The 21,190-nt window shown below is 43.4% G+C and overlaps 1 protein-coding gene across 1 annotated transcript in view; it reads right to left on the reverse strand.

Annotated features, from left to right (window-relative positions):
• The window catches only part of PDZRN3 (PDZ domain containing ring finger 3), a 229,985-nt gene that overhangs the window by 203,107 nt on the left and 5,688 nt on the right, over window positions 1–21,190 (reverse strand). The window contains 1 exon segment of the mRNA XM_044301222.1: window positions 4,464–4,550. Within this exon segment, the coding sequence (XP_044157157.1) occupies window positions 4,464–4,550 (87 nt within the window).

The following is a 21,190-nucleotide window of genomic DNA, read 5'->3' on the forward strand; positions in this document are numbered from 1 at the left end:
CTTCACCGTTATATAAATTGGGAAGGTGTGTACCATATTATCATACAGGTACTAGATATACCAGTTTACACCGCTCCCCTATCCTCCCTTGCTAACCCCTAGACATCTTCATATTTGTCCCACCCTTCCTAAAGTCATGTCTTCTAGATGTCTCCACTGCTCCTATCACCACTGTGCCCTACACTGCCCCTAGTGCTAAGGGTGGGTCTCTGCAAGCAACCTGTGCTGCTGGGTATGCCAACCTAAACAGAGGACCCCAATGCAAAATGTTTAATATGTGTTATTTATAACACTGGTGTCTTCCCCTAAGACACTAGGGCCTAGGTGCGTCTGCTGCCTCTGCACCCTCTATACCTACCCCACTAATCAGGTGTAGGTAAAGATGGCTGTACAAATTAAACTATGTCTGCTGAACCCTCTGATTTCACGGGTTTCTCTTACGGGTGTCCTCCCGACAGGCGAGAGAAGGGTTGGGCTTGTTGGATTTCAACTGCCTGATCCTTTTGTTCTCCTGGAGATAAGGCGCCTGCCAGAGGTACCTGGAAGTGACTTTCTCCCCATTCACTACATATAATGCTTGCCCAGCGGAGCCGAGCATGCACATGTATGGAAGGTTCTGCAGAAATCAGCATAAGGGAAATTTCCTTTAACATTTTTGTAAACCGAATTAAGTGGATTGAATTTCTGAATCAAAGTAAAACTGGGTAGAGAACGGGCAACTGAAAAACAAAGGCTGGGTGTAGCTTTACTATGATTGGGACTCTGCGATAGAATAAGGACCGTCCCTGTAACTTTAGTATCATATGTCCTGACAGCGCGGCCTGACAAATATTAATGATATTACACATGATAGGCAGCTTGTTAGCCGAAACAGGGGGAACAGGGAGAGGACATCTTATGCCCAACAGCAATCAAACACGAATATGATGTAAAGGTGTCTTGTCCTGCACATGCTGATTTCATTAGAACCAAAAATTTGCAATCATCAGACCCCGTGCCATGTGTGAACAGTGCACCCCGTGCCATGTGTGAACAGTGCACCACATGTCATGTGTCAACAATGGACCTCGTGCCATGTTTGAACGATGGACCTCATGGTATGTGTGAACAATAGTCCTTGTGCCATGTGTGAATGATGGACCTTGAGCCATGTTTGAACGATGGACCTCATGGTATGTGTGAACAATAGACCTTGTGCTATGGGTGAACTATGGACCTTGTGCCATGGGTGAACGATGGACCTCATATCTTGGGTGAACGATGGACCTTGTACCATGTGTAAACGATGGACCTCATGCCTTATATGAACGATGGACCTTGTGCCAGAAGTGAATAATGGACCTGGTGCCAGAAGTGAATAATGGACCTTGTTCTATGTGTGAGTGATGGTTCTTATCCCATGGGTGAACGATGGACCTTGTGCCATGTGTGACCAATGCACCCGTGCCATGTGTGAACAGTGCACCACATGTCATGTCTACAACAATGGACCTTGTGGTATGTGTGAACAATGGTCCTTGTGCCATGTGTGAATGATGGACTTTGAGCCATGTGTAAACGATGGACCTTGTGCCAGAAGTAAACAATAGACCTTGTGCCATGGGTGAACGATAGACCTTGTGCCATGGGTGAACGATGGACCTTGTACTATGAGTGAACAATGGACCTCATGTCTTGGGTGAACGATGGACTTTGTGCCATGTGTAAACGATGGACCTCATGCCTTATGTGAACGATGGACCATGTGCCAGAAGGGAATAATGGACCTTGTGCCATGTGTGAGTGATGGATCTTGTCCCATGGGTGAACGATGGACCTTGTGCCATGTATTAATGATGAACCTCATGCCATGGGTGAACAATGGAGTCTCTGCCATGTGCAGCATCAGGGCTATCAATGGTATACTGCTTAATCCACTAGACACCAGGGACGGACTAGAGAACTAAATACTTGTCACCTCAAACAAGAAGCAGATCATAGGACATCTGCGACTAAAGCAGAAAATGCTGGATATGGGAAAAGGAAAAAATAATAATTTCTGGACACCAGGGCTGCAAACCAAACCTCTGAACACCAGGGACAGATTAACATACCAATGGAATGGATACCAATGACCAAGGCAAAAAAAAAAAACAGACCCGAGGAACCAAGGAATAGGTCATCACATATCACATGATAAACACCAGGGATGGAGGGGTACAAAAACATGAGATACTAGGAACTAGGCACCAACTGGACACCAGGGATAGGGAGAAGGAGAAGAAAATACTGGACATCAATGGCTGATGCGAGAAACTGATCGAAATTGGTCAAAAATCACTGGACACCAGGAATAGAGGGTGACAAACACTAGGACATCAAACACTTTACATCAGGGACAGAGTAACAGCCAATACACACCATGGACTATTTCACCGAAAACCAACACGATAAACAAGGAGGTAACAGATTACTAGAAACGTGGGACTGGGTCACCAAAAACCACATGGCTTGGACATAGGGCAGCACTATGGACATCAAATTCTGGAAACCCTGCGAAGGAGGTAAGAAGCCACTAGAAAACCAGGACTTTTGGTTGCAAGACACCAGGAGCTAAATTCTGCATAGTGTGATATGGGGCTAAATGCTAGTTACCAGGGAATGGTCCACCAAACACTGGGCACCAAAGAGAGATGACAACAAAAGCTTTCCCTTCCTTCTCCTTGTGGTTCAGATAATGCAGGAGGAATTTTGTTCTTGGGTGTAGGGGCTCTTTAAGAAAGAATGACTTGGAAACATCACAAGCGATTAGAAGTCCCGTTATCAGAGCTTCCCTTATAAAACGCCGCTGATTAATATTTGCATGTTGACGTTTTTTTGTCTAGTGCCCGTTAAGAACCTGGCAGCGGTGAGGGAGTTTTATGAACAGCAAATTCATACATACATTTTTGGCACACGAGATATAAAAAGCTCCCACACAGCAGCACCTTTATATTCAGACAGCTCAACAGAAGTCCTGTGTAGAGCGATCACCGCTAGCTGCCCTGCCCTGCTGCCAAGATGAGGGGGGGGGGCACCTATAAAAAGTGCAAACAACAGCAGTAATGTCACCCGTGGGCAACATCTCTTATCTGTCTGCATTAGGCTTTATATGGGATTGACAGCTACATCTAAGAAAATCGCCGCTTCATTAAATACAATTGTATTGATAATAGGTTTGAAGCCTGGCACGCTAAGTGCTGCCATATAGTGAGTGCCACCTCACAGGGAATCAATACACCTCGTTTATACTCCACAGCAATCTCGCCAACCTGTGGCTCTCCAGCAGTTGCAAAACTACAAATCCCATCATGACATGACAGCCTGCGGCTCTCAGGACATGACGGGAGTTACAGTTCTGCAGCAGCCATGGGTTAGAGATCACTGCTCTATAGGGTGCAAAATCAGATGGGATTCCAGTACGTTTTCTTATAGGACTACACATCTTATATCACATATCCCATTCACAAATGTTGTGCATTATTATGTGTGAACACAGACTAAGGGCTCATATTCCTATTTTAGAATCCACAAAACACAGATCGTTTCCTTGTAAGATAGATAAAGTAGATAGATAGATAGATAGATAGATAGATACAAGAGATAGATAGATAGATAGATAGATAGATAGATACGAGATAGATAGATAGATACGAGAGAGAGAGAGTGAGAAAGAGAGAGATAGATAGATAGGATACCTAGGGACCACCAGTAAAATTTATTTTGGGGGCCCACCATACAGATACATTAAAATATAATAAATAATCTAATAAGTTTTTTATATGAACATAGGCTGGATAAGGTGCTGTACACTGGATATATGTATGTAGTGCAGGAAGTCTACTGTGTTATGTGCCACTTGTGCAGGGGGTGGGAGACTAGGGGCCCAACTTGCTCAGGGGCCCACTGGGTGATTCACCTGTACCCCTGTGGGCCAGTCCGAGCCTTGATAGATAGATAGATAGATAGACACATGGATAAATAGATAGACAAATAGATAGTAGATAAATAGATATGAGATAGATGGACAGATAGTAGATAGATAGATAGATAGACAGATAGATAGATAGATAGATAGAAGATATATAATGAGAGATAGATAAATAGACAGATAGGAGATAGATAGATAGATAGATATGAGATAGATAAATAGATAGATAGATAGATAGATAGATAGATAGATATTCTATGGTGCATTTTATAACTTTGTCTTTCACGGTTTTACTATGACCTGAGACAATGAGATCTTAGTGACTGGGTAAATAAAGCTTTTACTGTTGAACATTTGGAGATAGAAATCCCCCTGTATTCGGCGGGTCCCCTCCTGAGGCATGAATAGTAGACAGTCTCCCACAGAGACCAATGTGCCCTGTGTTCCCTTAGTATCAGACATTCGCCCCCATGCTCAACAGGAAAAGGAAAACACATTTTAACAATTAACATACCACACACGAGCGGCCACCAATAATATTAAATCCCAGGGATCCAGATTCTCGGTGGAGAACGAGAGTGAGTGCGGTCGTCTCTTCTCCCTACAATGCACAGGTAAGAGAATTCATGGTGACTACATGTGGTACACAGCGCCCCCTGTATGTGCCCTCAGGGTCTGCTGAGCAAATACAATTTTACCTAAAGCAAATAATAAAACCAAGACATTTTCCTCAGTCAGACTATTGGCCACAATCATACTTACCAACATATAAAAAGGGAAAATCGGGACATTCAAGCTTTCGTCCCTCTGGACCACCAGGCGACACCACAAAATTCCCACTTTGGGGCTGGGCTGTCCCGGCAAATTCGAGACTGTTGGTAACTATGGTAAATTCCTAATTCTGTACCAGCCAATGGCCTATGGGCAAGGTTTGACACTGTATGTCTATAGAGTGCTATATGTTGGAGTAAAAACCTCCATATAGTGTTTAAATAAAAGCAACATACAGTTACCAATACACAATGTAATCTAATACCACCTAGCACATTAATTTGTGGTGGTCACAACTTCAGGCTGTCAGTGGTGCATCCACCAGAAAGGACACACCCTACACTCCTAAGGCTGGCTCTGAAAGAAACATTGAAGTTTCTCCTGTCTTAAAGGGGTTTTCAGGGATTCAAAATGGATGACCTATTCTCAGGATCGGTGGGGATCTCACACTCTGCAACCCTGCTGATCAGATATATGAAGGAGCCAGTGATGTCATGTTCATTGGTCACACGGCCTTTCTGCAGTTGAGTCTTATTCGAGGGAATGGGATTGAGCTGCAATACCAAGCACAGCCACTATAAAATGTGTGGCGCTGTGCTTTGGTATACTGTTGAGCAGGGGTCGGCTCAGTAACCTTCGGCACTCCAGCTGCTGTGAAACTACAACTCCCAGCATGCACACTTGCTCAGCTGTTCTTGTAACTCCCATAGAAGTGAAAGGAGGATTCTGGGAGTTGTAGTTTCAGAACAGCTGGAGTGTCGGAGGTTGCTGATCCCTGCTGGTAGCTCTGGACTGAGAGCCCCTTCAAACAGCGGATCAGTAGGACTGCCGGGAGTTGGTTTATCATCATACCGATCTGATATTGATGACCTATTTAATTCTTGAAAATATTAAACTCCTAGAGGACCCCTTTAACATAATTGAGAATTTGTTACAATTGTATCCATTCTAGGCAGGACATCAGCAAAACTCTCTCCTGTCCTGGGAATGTGCTACAATGTATCAGCGCAGGTTATGTATTTGGATTAGCCTGGAGCACAGACTGTATACAGGACGTCACAGAGAACTAGACTGGATTTAATTGTAGCAAACCCTCAGCTCTATGATAAGTTCTGGATGGCTTTTCAGCCTCTGGATCTAAAGAAGAATGTTCTCATACATTGAAATCAAACAGAGATCTTACAAAATATTGATAAACTGAAGCAGAAAGTGTATTAAAAAGTTGCCCATTTGTTTTACTTTTCAATGATCCATGTTTATTTACTGTAAACCAGAAATGTCCTTTGTGACATTTATTACAGAGAGGTACTTTGTGCCTAAGGGTACTTTCACACAAGCGTTAATGCGATCCGGCAGGCAGTTCCGTCGTCGGAGCTGCCTGCCGGATCCGCCGATTAGTGTGACAACTGACAGCATTTGTAGACGGATCCGTCTTGCAGTCTTTTTCACAGATTTCCCGGGCTGCTCATGCGCAGACCGGAAGGAAGGATCCGTCCTTCAGTTGTTTTGCAATGCCGGATCCGGCACTAATGCAAGTCAATGGGAATTAATGCCGGATCCGGAATTTCCGGCGAATCATCAGGCATTTTAGACGGACATAATACCGCAGCATGCTGCGGTATTATGTCCGGCCAAAACCCCTGACAGTGACTGAACGGAAGGCATACTGATGCAAACTGAACGGATTTCTATTTATTCAGAATGCATTGGGATATGCCTGATCAGTTCTTTTCCGGCATAGAGCCCTTTTAATGTTGAATCTATTTTTATTAAATAGAAAAAGAACACAACAATCATACATAGCAACCAAGACATTGTATGAAAAATATATCTCCAATTCCAATTTCAAGACCATACAAAACTAAAAACAATAAAATAAAAATAAAATAGGGTGCATAGACGGAATCAGAGACTACCATAGTTCTCTGGATCACAGCGATAGAGCCCTTTTGATGGAACTCTATGCAGGAAAAGAATAACGCTAGTGTGAAAGTACCCTTACGCCTCAGCGGCTACTTCTTCCAGATCCCAATATTTATGTCTGAATTGGGTTCAGTATCTGGAGTATATCAGAATAATAAAGCACTGATGGTATAGTTATCTTTACATACAGACCCAGAGAACCTCCTTGGGGTAAGAATGAAGGTGCCCATCAATGCACTGCAGCTAAAGAGATGCATACAAAATAAAAAAAATCACAGGAGACATGACATGTCTGATACAGGGCACAGGTTACTATCTTGTGGCATGGACTATACTGAGTCCAGGGACCTATCTTTTTAACTGGATACATGAAATAGGAACAATAATAGTGACTTTTATTTCTATAGTGCTGCAATATTCTGCAGCACTTTAAAATTCATATCTTATACAGTACACAGGGCACAGGGTTCTATCTTTTTAGCTGGATACATGAAATATGAATGTCTTAGGCTACTTTCACATCTGCGTTTTTCCTTTCCGGTATTGAGATCTGGCAGAGGATCTCAATACCAGAGAAAAATGCTTCCATTTTGTTCCAATTCACTGTCAATGGGGACAAAACTGAACAGAATGTACCAGAACGCATTCTGTTCCGTTTGGTTATGTTTCCATACTGGACATAAAAAGTCGCTGCAAACAGCGTTTTTCTGTTCGGCATGGGATGCAGAGCAAGACACATGATGTACATCAATGGCGCCTGATCTGTTTTCTCGGACACAATAGAAAACAGATGCAGCACCCATTGACTTACAATAGTTTTAATGCCGGATCCATCATTGCTGTTTTAAAGATAATACAACTAAATCCGTTTTTGCTGATCCATGCCGCATCCAGCAAAAACGCATATGTGAAAGTAGCCTAATACAGTACACAGGGTTCTATGTTTTTATCTGGATATATTAAATATGAATGTCTTATACAGAGCACAGGGCTCTATCTTTTTACCTGGATACATGACATTTGGCTGTCTTATACATTACACAGGGTTCTATCTTTTTACCTGGATACATGACATATGACTGTCTTATACATTACACAGGGTTCTATCTTTTTACCCAGATACATGACATGACTGTCTTATAAGGTACACAGAGCACAGGGTTCTATCTTTCTACCTGGATACATGAGACAAGAGTTAAGACTGTCTTATACAGTACACAGGGCTCTACCTTTTTACCTGGATACATGACATATGACTGTCTTATAAAGTACACTGAGCTCTTTTTTTTCTGCTGGGCACATGAGACATGATTGTCTTAGGCCTCATGCACACGACCGTGCCGTTTTTTGCGGTCCGCAAACCGCGGATCCGCAAAAAACGGAAGCCGCCCGTGGGCCTTCCACCTTCCGGGCGGCCGCATCACGGACAATAGGACATGCTATTTTTTTTTTCCGGGGCCACGGAACGGACCAAAGGATACGGACAGCACACGGTCGTGTGCATGAGGCCTTACACAGATGTAGACAGTATACAGAGCCCCGGGCACTGTCTTCTGTACCTGGCTACCTGAAACATGACTGTCTTACACAGTATACAGAGTACAGGGCTCTTTTTTAGCTTTGAATTATTGTAGATTCTGTAATACTAGAGGAATATGCATTGGAGCGATCTTTACGATTTGGAACATCGTCAGCATTATTTGGAATATGGGCCACATCAACTAATAAGAACGGCTGCCCACTTCATACTTCCCATACTTTGCAGCTTTTTCCCATCAGTCTAACATCTCTCCAACAGTGCACATTTTGACACCTCTATAAACGCCCCTGTCCGTTTACCGTAAAAACCCAAGATTGCTGGCACAGATCCATTATCCATTAGTGAGGCTAAGATAGTCCTTAAAGAACAGCTATGGATGGTGCCAAGGCTCCATGTGTACAGAAACTGAGATCCAAGAGCCAAAGCAAAGGAATATATTTACAATCCAGTATATTTTTTATGTATTTTATGCATTTATTTGATAATTTTTTTCCTGATAGCCATTAATAGGCTTAAAAAATAAGTAGATGGTAGCATGCATTGTCTCTGAGTCGGCTGAGGCCTGTACTGCCCTTCCCAGTGCCTCATGAAGGTGGCATAGGACTTTATATGGAGTACCTACAGCAGGGATCAGCAACCTTCAGCACTCAAGCTGTGGTGAAACTACAACTCCCAGCATGCTGCATTCACTTCTATGGGAGGTGTAAAAACAGCTAAGCAAGTGTGCATGCTGGGAGTCATAGTTTCACCATAGCTGTAGTACCAAAGGTTGATGACCCCTGATCTACAGTATATCTGCCATCATGGAAATCCCCATTTAGGGGACATATAAGCCATGCCTCCCAGTCTCAAAGGAGCACCCCAAAATATCACAGCCCTGTTTTCAGTACATTTGCATAAACCATACCCCTTTCAGGACAATCCTGACTAGTATAGCCTACCAAGGACCCATAGGGACGCCACATACATTGTACAAAGTCCATGCATATGACTTTGTGAATAAGCCCAATTTAAATGTCTGCCTCCATGTCCACCATTTGCTCACTGAGGGTTAACCTGAAGCACATTTATCAAAACTAGTATAAAACTGGCCTTTATGCCCAATCAACAAGACAACCAATCACAGGGCAGCTTTTATTTTGCCAGAGCAGTTTCAGAAATGAAAGCTGAGATCTAATTGGTTGCTATGAGCAACAAGGCCTGTTGCTCTTTTAGGCCTTCTGGGTAAATGTCTCCCCAAGGGTGCATTCTCATGTGATGGTAGGCACTGGTGTGTCCTCTGTAGTAATTTGCATGGCCAAAAGCGTTGCCTGCAAAAAAAAAAAAAGATAACTACGCCTTCCTTCACACACCAGGCCTCATTTATCAAAACATTGTTTCCCATGGCAACCAATCAGAGCTCCTCTTTCATTTCTACAACTGCTCTGGTACAATAAAAGCTGAGCTCTGATTGGTTGCCATGAGCGCCTCATAGTTTTTTTTAGATCTTTTTGTAGTTCATTTTACATTTCACTATTGACTTTCAGCAAGCGTTTGGATTAGAGACGAGCAAAACGATTCATACGAATCAATTTGTTTCATCAAGCAGAGTTCTACACCTGCGGCGGGATGTCGTTGAACCTAGGAACACGCCCCCTGCCGCTTGATAGACACGGACGGACATCTCTGTTGGCCCAAACAATCTCCCGCCTGCACCGAGGCTCTGCTTCCACTTCCGGAACAGCAGGGGAAATTTATCAAAACTGGTGTAAAGGAAAACTGGCTTAGTTGCCCATAGCAGCCAATCAGATTCCACCTTTCATTTTCCAAAGGTGCTCTGAAAAATGAAAGGTGGAATCTGATTGGTTGCTATCCGCAAAAAAAACTAAACATCCATGCTGCTGGGCCGCAAACTATAGTCCCTCTCCTATTGCTGTTCGATTTGCGGACAAGACTAAGCTTTTTTACAGTGGGTCCTGTGAAAATTGTGGGATGCACACGGAGCGCATCCGTATTGTGCGGATCCTGAATTAGACAGCTAAACGTATACAGCCGTGAGCAGAAGGCCTTATCCAACATTAGAACATCATTCAATGGGGGTGGAATTTTTTTTTTTAATGAATTTTAGTGTAAAATCTGTATATATTTCACTTCTGTCTCCTGTCGGCTCTTCTTGGGAGCCCTGGAAGCATTGCAAGGGTTAAGTACAAAAATATCCATCAGCTCATGTGCTATAAAAGCAAGGAATGGGTAAACATAGTCTGTGTCCACAGCAGGCTAACGTGCTACGCTCACAGCTGTCAGCCAAGAAGCCATCACTCAGACAAGACTAAATACGGCTTCTCCACAAACAGCCCCGCACAAGCCGCTTGACTTTTGCCACTTGAAACAACACACGATGGGGAGGCGTAAAAAAAAAATGAGGGTATGTTAATATTATCATGTAAATATTCAGACGCAGCTGTCATAATGGCATAACATGGCATGCCTTTAAAAAAAAAATTGCACATGCAACATGGCCGCCCCCATGAGCAGGACGACTGTTGACTATGCATTTTCTGGGCCAACGCTTTTTTTTTTGTGTGCTGGAAACCTTGCAGCTGTTTTGAGGCGTCCATGTTTAGCCCAGATAATGCTGGACTTGGCACATATCTTTGTGGTAATCGCCTGATCAACGACACACTCTAGTAAATTATCTCCCTTAGTGGATGCGATTCACAGAAATTATCCATGTGGCTGTTGTTGGCAGAACTTCAGCGCCGGTCATGGGGCGTCACCCAGCACGTATAGTCCATAGACATGGGGGAGTGACACGGTTACAACATCGGAGTTCATGCACATGAACGTTATTTCTTTCTGTGTCCGTTCCGTTTCTTTTTACGGACTGTATGCGGAAGCATTCATTTCAATGGGTTTGCAAAAAAATAAAAACTGAAATTACTCCATTTCCGGATGTCCGTTATGGAAAAAAACTGAACATGTCCTATTATTGTCCGCCTTACAGACAAGGATAGGACTGTTCTATTAGGGGACAGCTGTTTCGTCCCGCAAAATACGGAATACACACGGTCGTCATCAGTATATTTTGCACTTGACCGCGCCGTGTTTTGTGGTCTGCAAAGCACAGATGATGGCCATGTGTGTTCCGCAATTTGCGGAATGGAACAGGCGGCCCGTGATAGAAATGCCGCAAATGGACAAGAACAGGACATGTTCTATTTTTTTTGCGGGGCCACGGAATGGAGCAACGGGTGCGGACAGAGCTGCATTGTCTGTTGGAGTCTGCGGTAAGCTCCATTCAAGTAAACAGAGCTTAGCCCCGCCCACGCTAGTTGATACTAGTCGTGACGTCAGTGGGCCGGCGGTAAACAGTGAGAAGGCCGTGGCGCTACTGGAGTGCCGCTGCCGTCTCAAAAAGCTGATCGGCGGGGGTCCCAGGTGTCGGACCCCCGCCGATCAGAAGCTGATGATCTATCCAGAACCCCTTTAAAGGACACGTTTCATACAGAGTCCTTATTAAAGGGAGTGTGTCAGCAGGAGACGTATCCATAAACCAGGCACAGTGCCTTGTAGGGCTAGCTTGGCTGAATATAAAGATACCTTTCACTTCGAGATCCATTGTTTCATTCTAGAGAAAAAGTACTTTTAATCTGTATGCAAATGAGTGGTTAAGTGCACCGAGGGCGTGTCCAAGTCCCTGTGTGCACCCTTGCTTCTCCTCCCAGACCCTGCCTCTCCTTTTTGTTCCTGCATACTCACCTCCCTTAGCCCTGTCATTCAAGAAGGAGAGCGAGGGAAAGCAGGATGAGCAAGAGTGCACAGAGTGGCCTGGGTCCGCCCACAGTGCACTTAACTGATCAATTGCAAATGTTTTAAAAGCACTTTTTCTCCACAATTTGGCGACGGATCACTAAGTGAAAGGTATCGTTACATTTAGCCCTACAAGGCGTTGCACCTGGTTTACCAGCGAGTTTCCTGCTGACAGATACCCTTTTAGTGTCACACTAAGGCCTCTTTCAGATGGGCGTCCAGTATTTGCTCTGGATGCGTCCCGGGTGCATTGGGGGAAACCCGCGCGAGTGCACACGCAATTTCAGTCAGTTTTGACTGCGATTGCGCTGCGTTGTGTTGTTCAGTTTTCCGCGCGAGTGCAATGCATTTTGCACGCGTGTGATAAAAAACTGAATGTGGTACCCAGACCCGAACTTCTTCACTGAAGTTCGGGTTCGGTGTTGTGTAGATGTTAAGGATAGAAGATCCTTCTATCTTCATTCAGCAGGACCTGCTCTGACGTCACCGCGCTCACCACGTGGTGAGAGCGATTATGTCATCAAAGTTCCTTTGCCAGGTCCTCAAAGAAGAAGACGATGCCGGCTGCGCGATGAGGTGGACGAGATGAGTAAATTTTTTAAATTTTTTTAACCCCCCAAGCAACATTTTACTAACCATTCTGTATTAAGAATGCTATTAGTTTCCCTTATAACCAAGAACCGTGCAGAGGCCCAATGACGAATTTGCAAATTTATGATGAATATTCGCCCAAATATTCGCGAAATATCCCGAATTTGAATATTGCCTTTGCCGCTCATCACTACTCAACACAAACTTACTGCTGACACCCTCTCCACTTGGTCGGGGGGCTCTACTTGTATAAGTGTTTAATAGAACAGGTTCTGTAGACATCTATGTGGAATCAGTGAATTGGTGTAAAGGGAGTGCGCTCTTTCACGCTATAGTAGGATCTTGGGCCTCTGCACGGTTCTTTATACCTGACGCTAACATTGACCTGTAAGGCTGAGTTCACACTTGAGTTATTTGGGCAGTTTTGGCCCCCTGACTGCCCAAATAAGCGAAGTGTGCAGTGATTCTAAGAGCGACGCCTGTCATCTGCATGTCATACGGACTCACAGTATTGTTTCACTACCACAGAAGACTCCCTATGCGCGTTACTGCAAGGCACAGCGTTCTACACCACTATAAAATAGCCGTTTTTTTAACGTGATTCGCCACGAATTAATTCGGATCGAATTAAATCTTTTCGGCAAATTCGGCGAACCGACCGAATCGATTTTTGATAAATTCGCTCATCTCTAGCTACAATCTTCCCTACTACTTCTTTGTAACTTTAGTTAGATTTCGGGAAAACCCCTCAGTGCTCCTCTTCACCTTTCAATCCCCTGTCTGCAGGAGATTTATACCGTAGTGAAGCTAGCTCTAGTTATGGCGGCCGCAGCGTGGAAAGATTCTTTTTTTTTTTGCAATGTGCGCAGAATCTGCATGATTTAATTCTGCAGAAACAATCACAGTGACAAATGAGGTATTCACTGACAGCTGGGGATTTGCTGGAGCGAAAGATCTGAGAAAGGAAAATTGTAATGTACATGGGCCCTGGTACCTGGAAAAACACAGCGCAGAAGTCGATTTCACGGAGGAAGCATGTCCACCCCGCAAACAACTTTTGTGGCTGCGCATTATAAATAGAAATGTTCTAGATAATTACAGGCTGCAGGTTTCCTGGATTTTCATGCTAGAATTTCACAAGTGGTTGCGCTGAAAGCGGCATTAAAGGGGCTCTCCTGGTTTAGAAAACCCATTTTCACATAGGGAATCCTGAACTAATGGGGGAGGGGGGGGTCATATATTCAGGACTGGAATAGAGAAAGTCTACCAAGAGAGTTTCTTACTCTGGAGGACCCAACACATTACATGGACAGTCCATTAATTTTAATTAGAACTGTGTGATGCGCCATTTGCCCTGTGGTGGCGCTGCAGGAAAATTTAAAAACTTGCTGTCAGGTTTCTCCTACAGAATACAGGTGGTCACAGGGGCTTCCAACATCGGACATCAAGTGATTCATTTCTCATTTGGGAACCCTTCTAATAAATAGGTATTACCTGAGCATACAGTTCCTTTAGGCCTCTTGCACACGAACGTATTTTCATTCCGTCTCCGTTTAGTTTTTTTGTAGACCGTATACGGAACCATTCAATAGGTCCGCAAAAAAAACGGAAGGTACTCCGTGTGCATTCCGTTTCCGTATTTTTCGTTCCGCAAAAAAATAGAACATGTCCTATTATTGTCCGCATTACGGACAAGGATAGGACTGTTCTGTGAAGGGCCAGCTGTTCCGTTCCGCAAAATACGGAATGCGCATGGATGTCATCCGTATTTTTTGTGGAACCGTTTTTTTGCGGACCGTGTGAAGGGGCCTTAGGGTAAATGCACACCATCAGGATTGTGTGCGGATTTTCCGCACGGATTTGCATGCGGGAAATCTGCACCATAGGTCATGTACATTGTATTCTATTAGAATTTGAAATTCTCATGCACACGATGCAGATTTTGACATACGGTGTGGATTTTAAAATCTGCAGCAATTTATTTTATTTTATTTTTCCAGGATTTTCTCCATTCACTTCAATGGGGACAGTTAAATCCGCATGCACAAAATCCACATGCAAATCCTCACGTAAATCTGCACTGATGAGGAATCGATTGACTGCACGAATTTCCCTGCAAACACCTGCGGATTTCAGCTCGGATTGTCCGCACATAAATCCTGAACGTGTGCATTTACCCTTAAAGGGATATTCCGGTTGTTTCAAGTTATCCCCTTTTCCAGAGGATATGGAATAGCTATTAGATCAGTGGGGGTCCTACTGCTCACTGAAATGAACGGAGCAGGTGGTCGCACATGCGCAGCCGCTCCATTCTTTTCTATGGGAGTTTCCGAGATAGCCGAGTACAGCGTTGCCCAACAGGCTGCTCCGTTCATTTTAGGGGGGTATGGGTCCCCCGTTCTCGTGATTAGTGGGGGTAGCAGCGGTAGGACCCCCACCAATCTAATAGTTATCCCCTATCCTGTGAAATACCCCTTTTATGAAGAATATATGTAAAAATAAAAGAGGTTGTCTGACCATACTTGTAAAGGATAAGGGCTCATGCACGCGGCTGTTGCCCGGCCGTGCCCGTATTGCGGCCTGAAAACAGCATGTCCGCAATATATAGGGCACCGGCCATGTGCACACCACTTACTTGAATGGGTTCGCAATCTGGAAGGATCGGTGCTGAACGGAGGCACAGAACCCCACATAAGAACTACGTCGTGCTGCCATTGGGTTTCTGTCCGTGCCTCCGCACCGCAAAAAAGTAGAACATGTTAGTTCAGACAAATCCCAGACCCATTCGGGGTGAATGGGTCTGGATCCGTCTGCGGAAACTGCGCAGATGTTGCCTGTGCATTGGGGACTGCAAATTGCGGTCCCCAGTGCACGGAACGGCTGGCACATGTTCGTGTGCATGAGCCGTAAGTGATATATATCTGAACGGTGAGGGTCCAACCACTGGGTCCTCTGCAAATGGGGTTCCCGAGTCCCCGCAGAGAATGGTGGCATACTTGGCTCCTCTTTGGCAGTCCCATTGAGCTGAATGGAGAGGTGGCGCACATGTTCCATTCTCTCCGGGATTCCCATTCTCGTGATCAGTGGAAATTCCATGGCATTTAATGACAATGTCTGGGAAAGAAAGTATTAAGGCTGTAATATGGCCTTGTCTATTAGGTGTAAGGAGAACAGTATTGATAATAACACTATATTAGGAAATCGCTCATAATACAATTCCTTAATAACACATGTTCCAAACCCGAGCTCCCCTTTAATCCATGCTCCATCATTAAGCTGCATCTATTGTGCCTCTGAGACCAATGGACCTTTTGGCAAGTCCTCTGCATAAATACTGTATAGGAGAGGGGCGCAGTCAGGATTGTCACGCTTCTGGTCCTGGTCGGATGCAATGTCAGATGGAAATGGCTGGCTTCTGCCCACCTTAGAATAACTGCTAAAATAAGAAGTGTTGGGTTTGGCACATAAACCTCACACAGTGCAGAAGAAAGATGAATTTCATGTCCCTGGGAAATCACATTTATTTATTTTTTTCTCCTTATGAAATGAACAATGCTGCAGTGTATATACTGAATAATGACATTGTGCACATGAAATATACTGAGCCCCTTTGGGGTCTCTTATAGAAAAATATAGGAAAAAAACACACATATATAAAACTATATGGACAGCAGCATAAGTAAAGCCTTTAACTCTTTTGCTTTGATCACTCATTTCCATAGGGAAACAGTTCTCTTAAAATGTTTACTTGACCTCAAGCTACATGTAAGTGCACCTTCCATAAACCTACATTAAATGATAAAAAAAACAATAATAAAATAAACTGTAATAAAAAACACTTATAATCTATCTTAGTATTGTTGCTATCGTAGTGTCTTAGTAGCGCTATAATTTAATTATATTCTCATAATTTCCAGAATCTGTAAGGGTAAGTCCACACCTGCGGCAGGCCTTCCGGTATTCTGTTCTGGCAGAGGATCAGAATACCAGAACTGCTGTATTTGGCACAGCTGGACACCACTGGATCCCATTCACTATAATGGGGTTCTTCGGGTTTCCAGTACAAATGCCAGACAAAAAAAAAACTCTGCATGCACCATGGATATCTATGCAAGTCTAGAATAATAGTCGAATGACATTTGGTGCTGCTTAGCAATTGTGTGCTTATAATTAAAAGGTCATAAATCAATGGCATATGGGGCACCGATACATTAACACATTGACACAAAGGGTCAATAAACAATTACACTACGGAAATAATCAGAAAGTTCAGGTTACAAATGAATGGCACTGATGGTTCTCCAGCAAGGACAATGTAATATAGAAATGTGTCTTTGGAACTAATGACATTTGGAGTCTTCAAACAAAGGCACAGAAAGAAACTTAGAACGCTTAGATGGAAATTGACAATCATATGCTGATATTCAGGATCCTAGAACAAGCACGAGATGATATTGAGGGTCCAAGAACAAGCACATGCTAATTTTGAGGGTCTTAGAACAAGCACATGCTATTGTTGAGGGTCTTAGAACAAGCACATGCTAAATTTGAGGGTCCTAAGAACAAGCACATGCTATTGTTGAGGGTCTTAGAACAAGCACATGCTATTGTTGAGGGTCTTAGAACAAGCACATGCTATTGTTGAGGGTCTTAGAACAAGCACATGCTATTGTTGAGGGTCTTAGAACAAGCACATGCTAAATTTGAGGGTCCAAGAACAAGCACATGCTATTGTTGAGGGTCTTAGAACAAGCACATGCTATTGTTGAGGGTCCAAGAACAAGCACATGCTAATTTTGAGGGTCTTAGAACAAGCAGATATTCTAGAACAATGGCATACCGAATATCCTAGAATAATAACCTACTTATAGAGCAATGACAAACTGACCCTTGTCCTTTAACATTATTTTCAGACACCTTGGAAGTCTAAAGCTTACGATACCCCTCCAGCAGCTTGACTCTATCCGTAGTCAGTACACATGCGTGCTCATTCTGGCTTGTATGTGTTTTTAGTGGGGAGAGAAGACACCACTGGCAATGGCTAATCTCTCTGGAGAACTGATAGAGGAACTAGAACCTGCCTCTCCTGGACTTTTGGCCTACAAAATTCAGGGCAATGTAGAATCCAGCTATATGATACTCTGATTAGAAGCCCTGGACAGGTGGATAGGGAGTGCAAGTCCAAATGGGGACAAGCCATAACCCCCAATGTACAATGCAAAAAGCAAAATTAGACCAGCACCTTTTAAAAATGTGGAAAAAAGGGCCACCTTCTAATCAGAGTAACATATAGCTGGATTCTACATTGCCAAATACTCATAAAGAGCTTCTAATTGTCATACAGTAAGTATAGCAGCAATGCAATTTACATTAATTCATGTTTTCAATGTTTACATGTGTCTTTTCACATGGTAGTGTGCTGCTACTTGTAGTCCTTGTTTGCTTTTCCTTCTCCTGCTTTAGTAGCTACATACTGTACAGTCACCCTATAATAACAATTCCTGCAAGACGTTTTTGAATGAATTGCCAGCAGTCTGCAATAAAGATCCAGCTGAGTGTTACCAGTTGAAGGGTTGTCTCTGGACAGTCTGACATTGGCAGCACTCATCGGATAGTGTCGGACTATGTGAGGACACCCATCTGGACCTTTATTGTAAACAGCTAGCAATTCATTCATAAACTTTCAGAAGGGATGGATTAGAGCAGGGATGCCCAACCAGCGGCCCTCCAACTGTTGCAAAACTTCAACTCCCAGCATGCCTAGACAACCTACAGCTATTAGGGCATGCTGGGAGCTGTAGTTCTGCAACAGTTGGAGGGCTGCAGGTTGAGCATCCCTGGAATAGAGGAAAGGCACAACGTAGAGTCATAATAATAGGTGCTACTGTATGGAGAATGCAAGCCGTTACTACAACAGACATGTCAGGAGAAGTGACATCATATGTAATATCATATGCTGACCCTTTGAGGGCACTACAATAACTGGCCTAGAACAATGCCATATAAATAATTGAGTACCTAGACAGCAGAATAATTGAGGACCTAGGACAATGACGTACTGATAATGAGAATCCTAGCATGGTAACAGGCTGATGTTTGGGATCCTACTGACCCTTTAGGGTCTTACCCCAATAACACACGATGACACAAAGGGTTCTTTTCGCAGAGTAATGGAAATTCAATGGACCTAATTTCCAAGAGCACAAAGAACCCCTGTATGGCACTTTGTTTATTGATAACAGACAGTGTTACAATGTTTCATTACTCTACATAAACAATTAGATGCTAAACAAAGTCAAGAAACGCGTTAACACCTTCCTTCCCCGAAGAGCTGGGAAACCAGCAGGGACTGCAGAGAGGTTTTCCTTACAACTGAAAAAAAGTGTTACGAACGTCACTGTAGGCGTCAGTAATCTCTGCCTGACAGGCAATAAAACCACAAGAAACTCAGCTTTCCCTTTCATATTATTCTTTTTTGTCTCCTTAAATCATGCCATACTACCCCACAAGGAAACCACGTTCCTTCTCATCATCCTTATTTGGAAGTCTAGAAACTTTTGCGCTAAGACTATTTAAATCTTGAAATTTCTGTAATCGCTCACTAAATAGTCAGAATTTATATAAATGGTACAAAAGCTGAATCACCGAACCAGCAAAATAAGGATTTACACAGAAAAACAAGTCCTTGGATTGTCCTCATTACTAGAGATGAGTGAATTTCCGCTTATGAAATTCGTTTGCGATTCGTTTACTGGTAAAAGCTAAATTGCGTTATGTATTCCGTTACCACGGACCATAACGCAATTCTATGACGGAATGCATAACTGAATGCCCTTAGAGGCATTCCGTCATTCATTCCGTCATAATAGAAGTCTATGGGCTGCAAATCGGACCGGTCCCATTTCCATTATGTAGGGGAGTCCTCTCCTGCATAACGGAAACGGGACGGATCTGTTATGCAGCCCATAGACTTCTATTATGACGGAATGAATGACGGAATGCCTCTAAAGGCATTCCGTTATGCATTCCGTCATAGAATTGCGTTATGGTCCGTGGTAAGGGAATCCATAATGCAATTCTGCTTTTACCAGTAAACGAATCGCAAACGAATTTCAAAATCTAAAATTCGCTGATCTCTACTCATTACATTTAGGCTACTGAAAGGCAAATGCTTTGTTCTTATATGTAACGTATAATAAATTATTATTATTATTATTACTAGCTGGATGAAAACCTCTTTGGAAGTTGTAACATATTATAGTATACATTGTTTATATGGGAATTTCAAAAAATATTTAAAACTTTTTTTGTTTGTTTTTCTTTTTTACATTAGACTTGATGATTTCGGCAGCACAGTCACAATACCAGTTCATGGGTATCGACATATAATGCTGCACTACTTTATGCAAGAGCGGGTCCACCAAAAACTATGAAAGAAGGAGCATCAGGCTTTTCATTCTTGCTCATAGTGGGAGGACCTCACCCCCAATATCATCCTTATGCCTTTAAAGGGGTACTACTATCTCATAAAGTGCTAGTGCTAGTATAGCACTAGCTGTACAATTCACTGAAGTTCAGGCTTGGGATCGGTGTTGTGTAGATTTTATTATTGTCCCTTATAACATGGTTATAAGGGAAAATAATAGCATTCCTAATACAGAATGCTAAGTAAATGAGGGATAGAGGGGTTAAAAAAAATTAAATTAAACTCACCTCAGCCACTTGTTCGCGCTGCCCGGCTCGTCTTCTTTCTTCTTCTTTGATGACCTGGGAGAAAAGGACCTTTGATGACGTCATTACGCTCATCACATGGTCCATCCCCATGGTGATGGACCATGTTATGAGCGCAGAGCCATCACATGACTATCACATAGCCCATCACCATGGTGATAGACCATGTGATGAGCGTAGTGACGTCATCAAAGGTCCTTTTCTTCCAGGTACTCAAAGAAGAAGAATGAAGACAAGCCGGGCTGCGCAAACAAGTGGCTTAGATGAGTTAAATTTTTTTAGATTTTTTTTTTAACCCCTCCATCCCTAATTTACTTAGCATTCTGTATTAAGAATGCTATTATTTTCCCTTATAACCATGTTATAAGGGAAAATAATAAAGATCGGGTCCCCATACCGTTCGTCTCCTAGCAACCTGTGCGTGAAAATCGCACCGCATCCGCACTTGCTTGAGGATGCTTGCGATTTTCACGCAGCCCCATTCACTTCTATGGGGCCTGCGTTGCGTGAAAAACGCACAATATAGAGCATGCTGCGATTTTAATGTAACGCACAAGTTATGCGTGAAAATTACCGCTCATCTGCACAGCCCCATAGTAAGTGAATGGGTCCGGATTCAGTGCGGGTGCAATGTGTTCACCTCCCGCATTGCACCCGCACGGAAAACTCGCCCGTGTGAAAGGGGCCTAACTGTTTCACCCTGCACAGTGGCTACACAGCCAACCGTCAGGATTGATATGGGTCCTAAGAGCTGGGATCTCCTCCAATCATAATTCTACCGATATGCCGTCACTTTATGAGAATGCCCCTTATATACACAAAAGCAGACAAAAAAGGTCTGTCTTCATGAGACAACAACCCTTAAACATGGGAATTTCAAAAATGTTCCAAAAGTG

This window comes from Bufo gargarizans, chromosome 7 (assembly GCF_014858855.1).
Source record: "Bufo gargarizans isolate SCDJY-AF-19 chromosome 7, ASM1485885v1, whole genome shotgun sequence".
Classification (NCBI taxonomy): domain Eukaryota; kingdom Metazoa; phylum Chordata; class Amphibia; order Anura; family Bufonidae; genus Bufo; species Bufo gargarizans.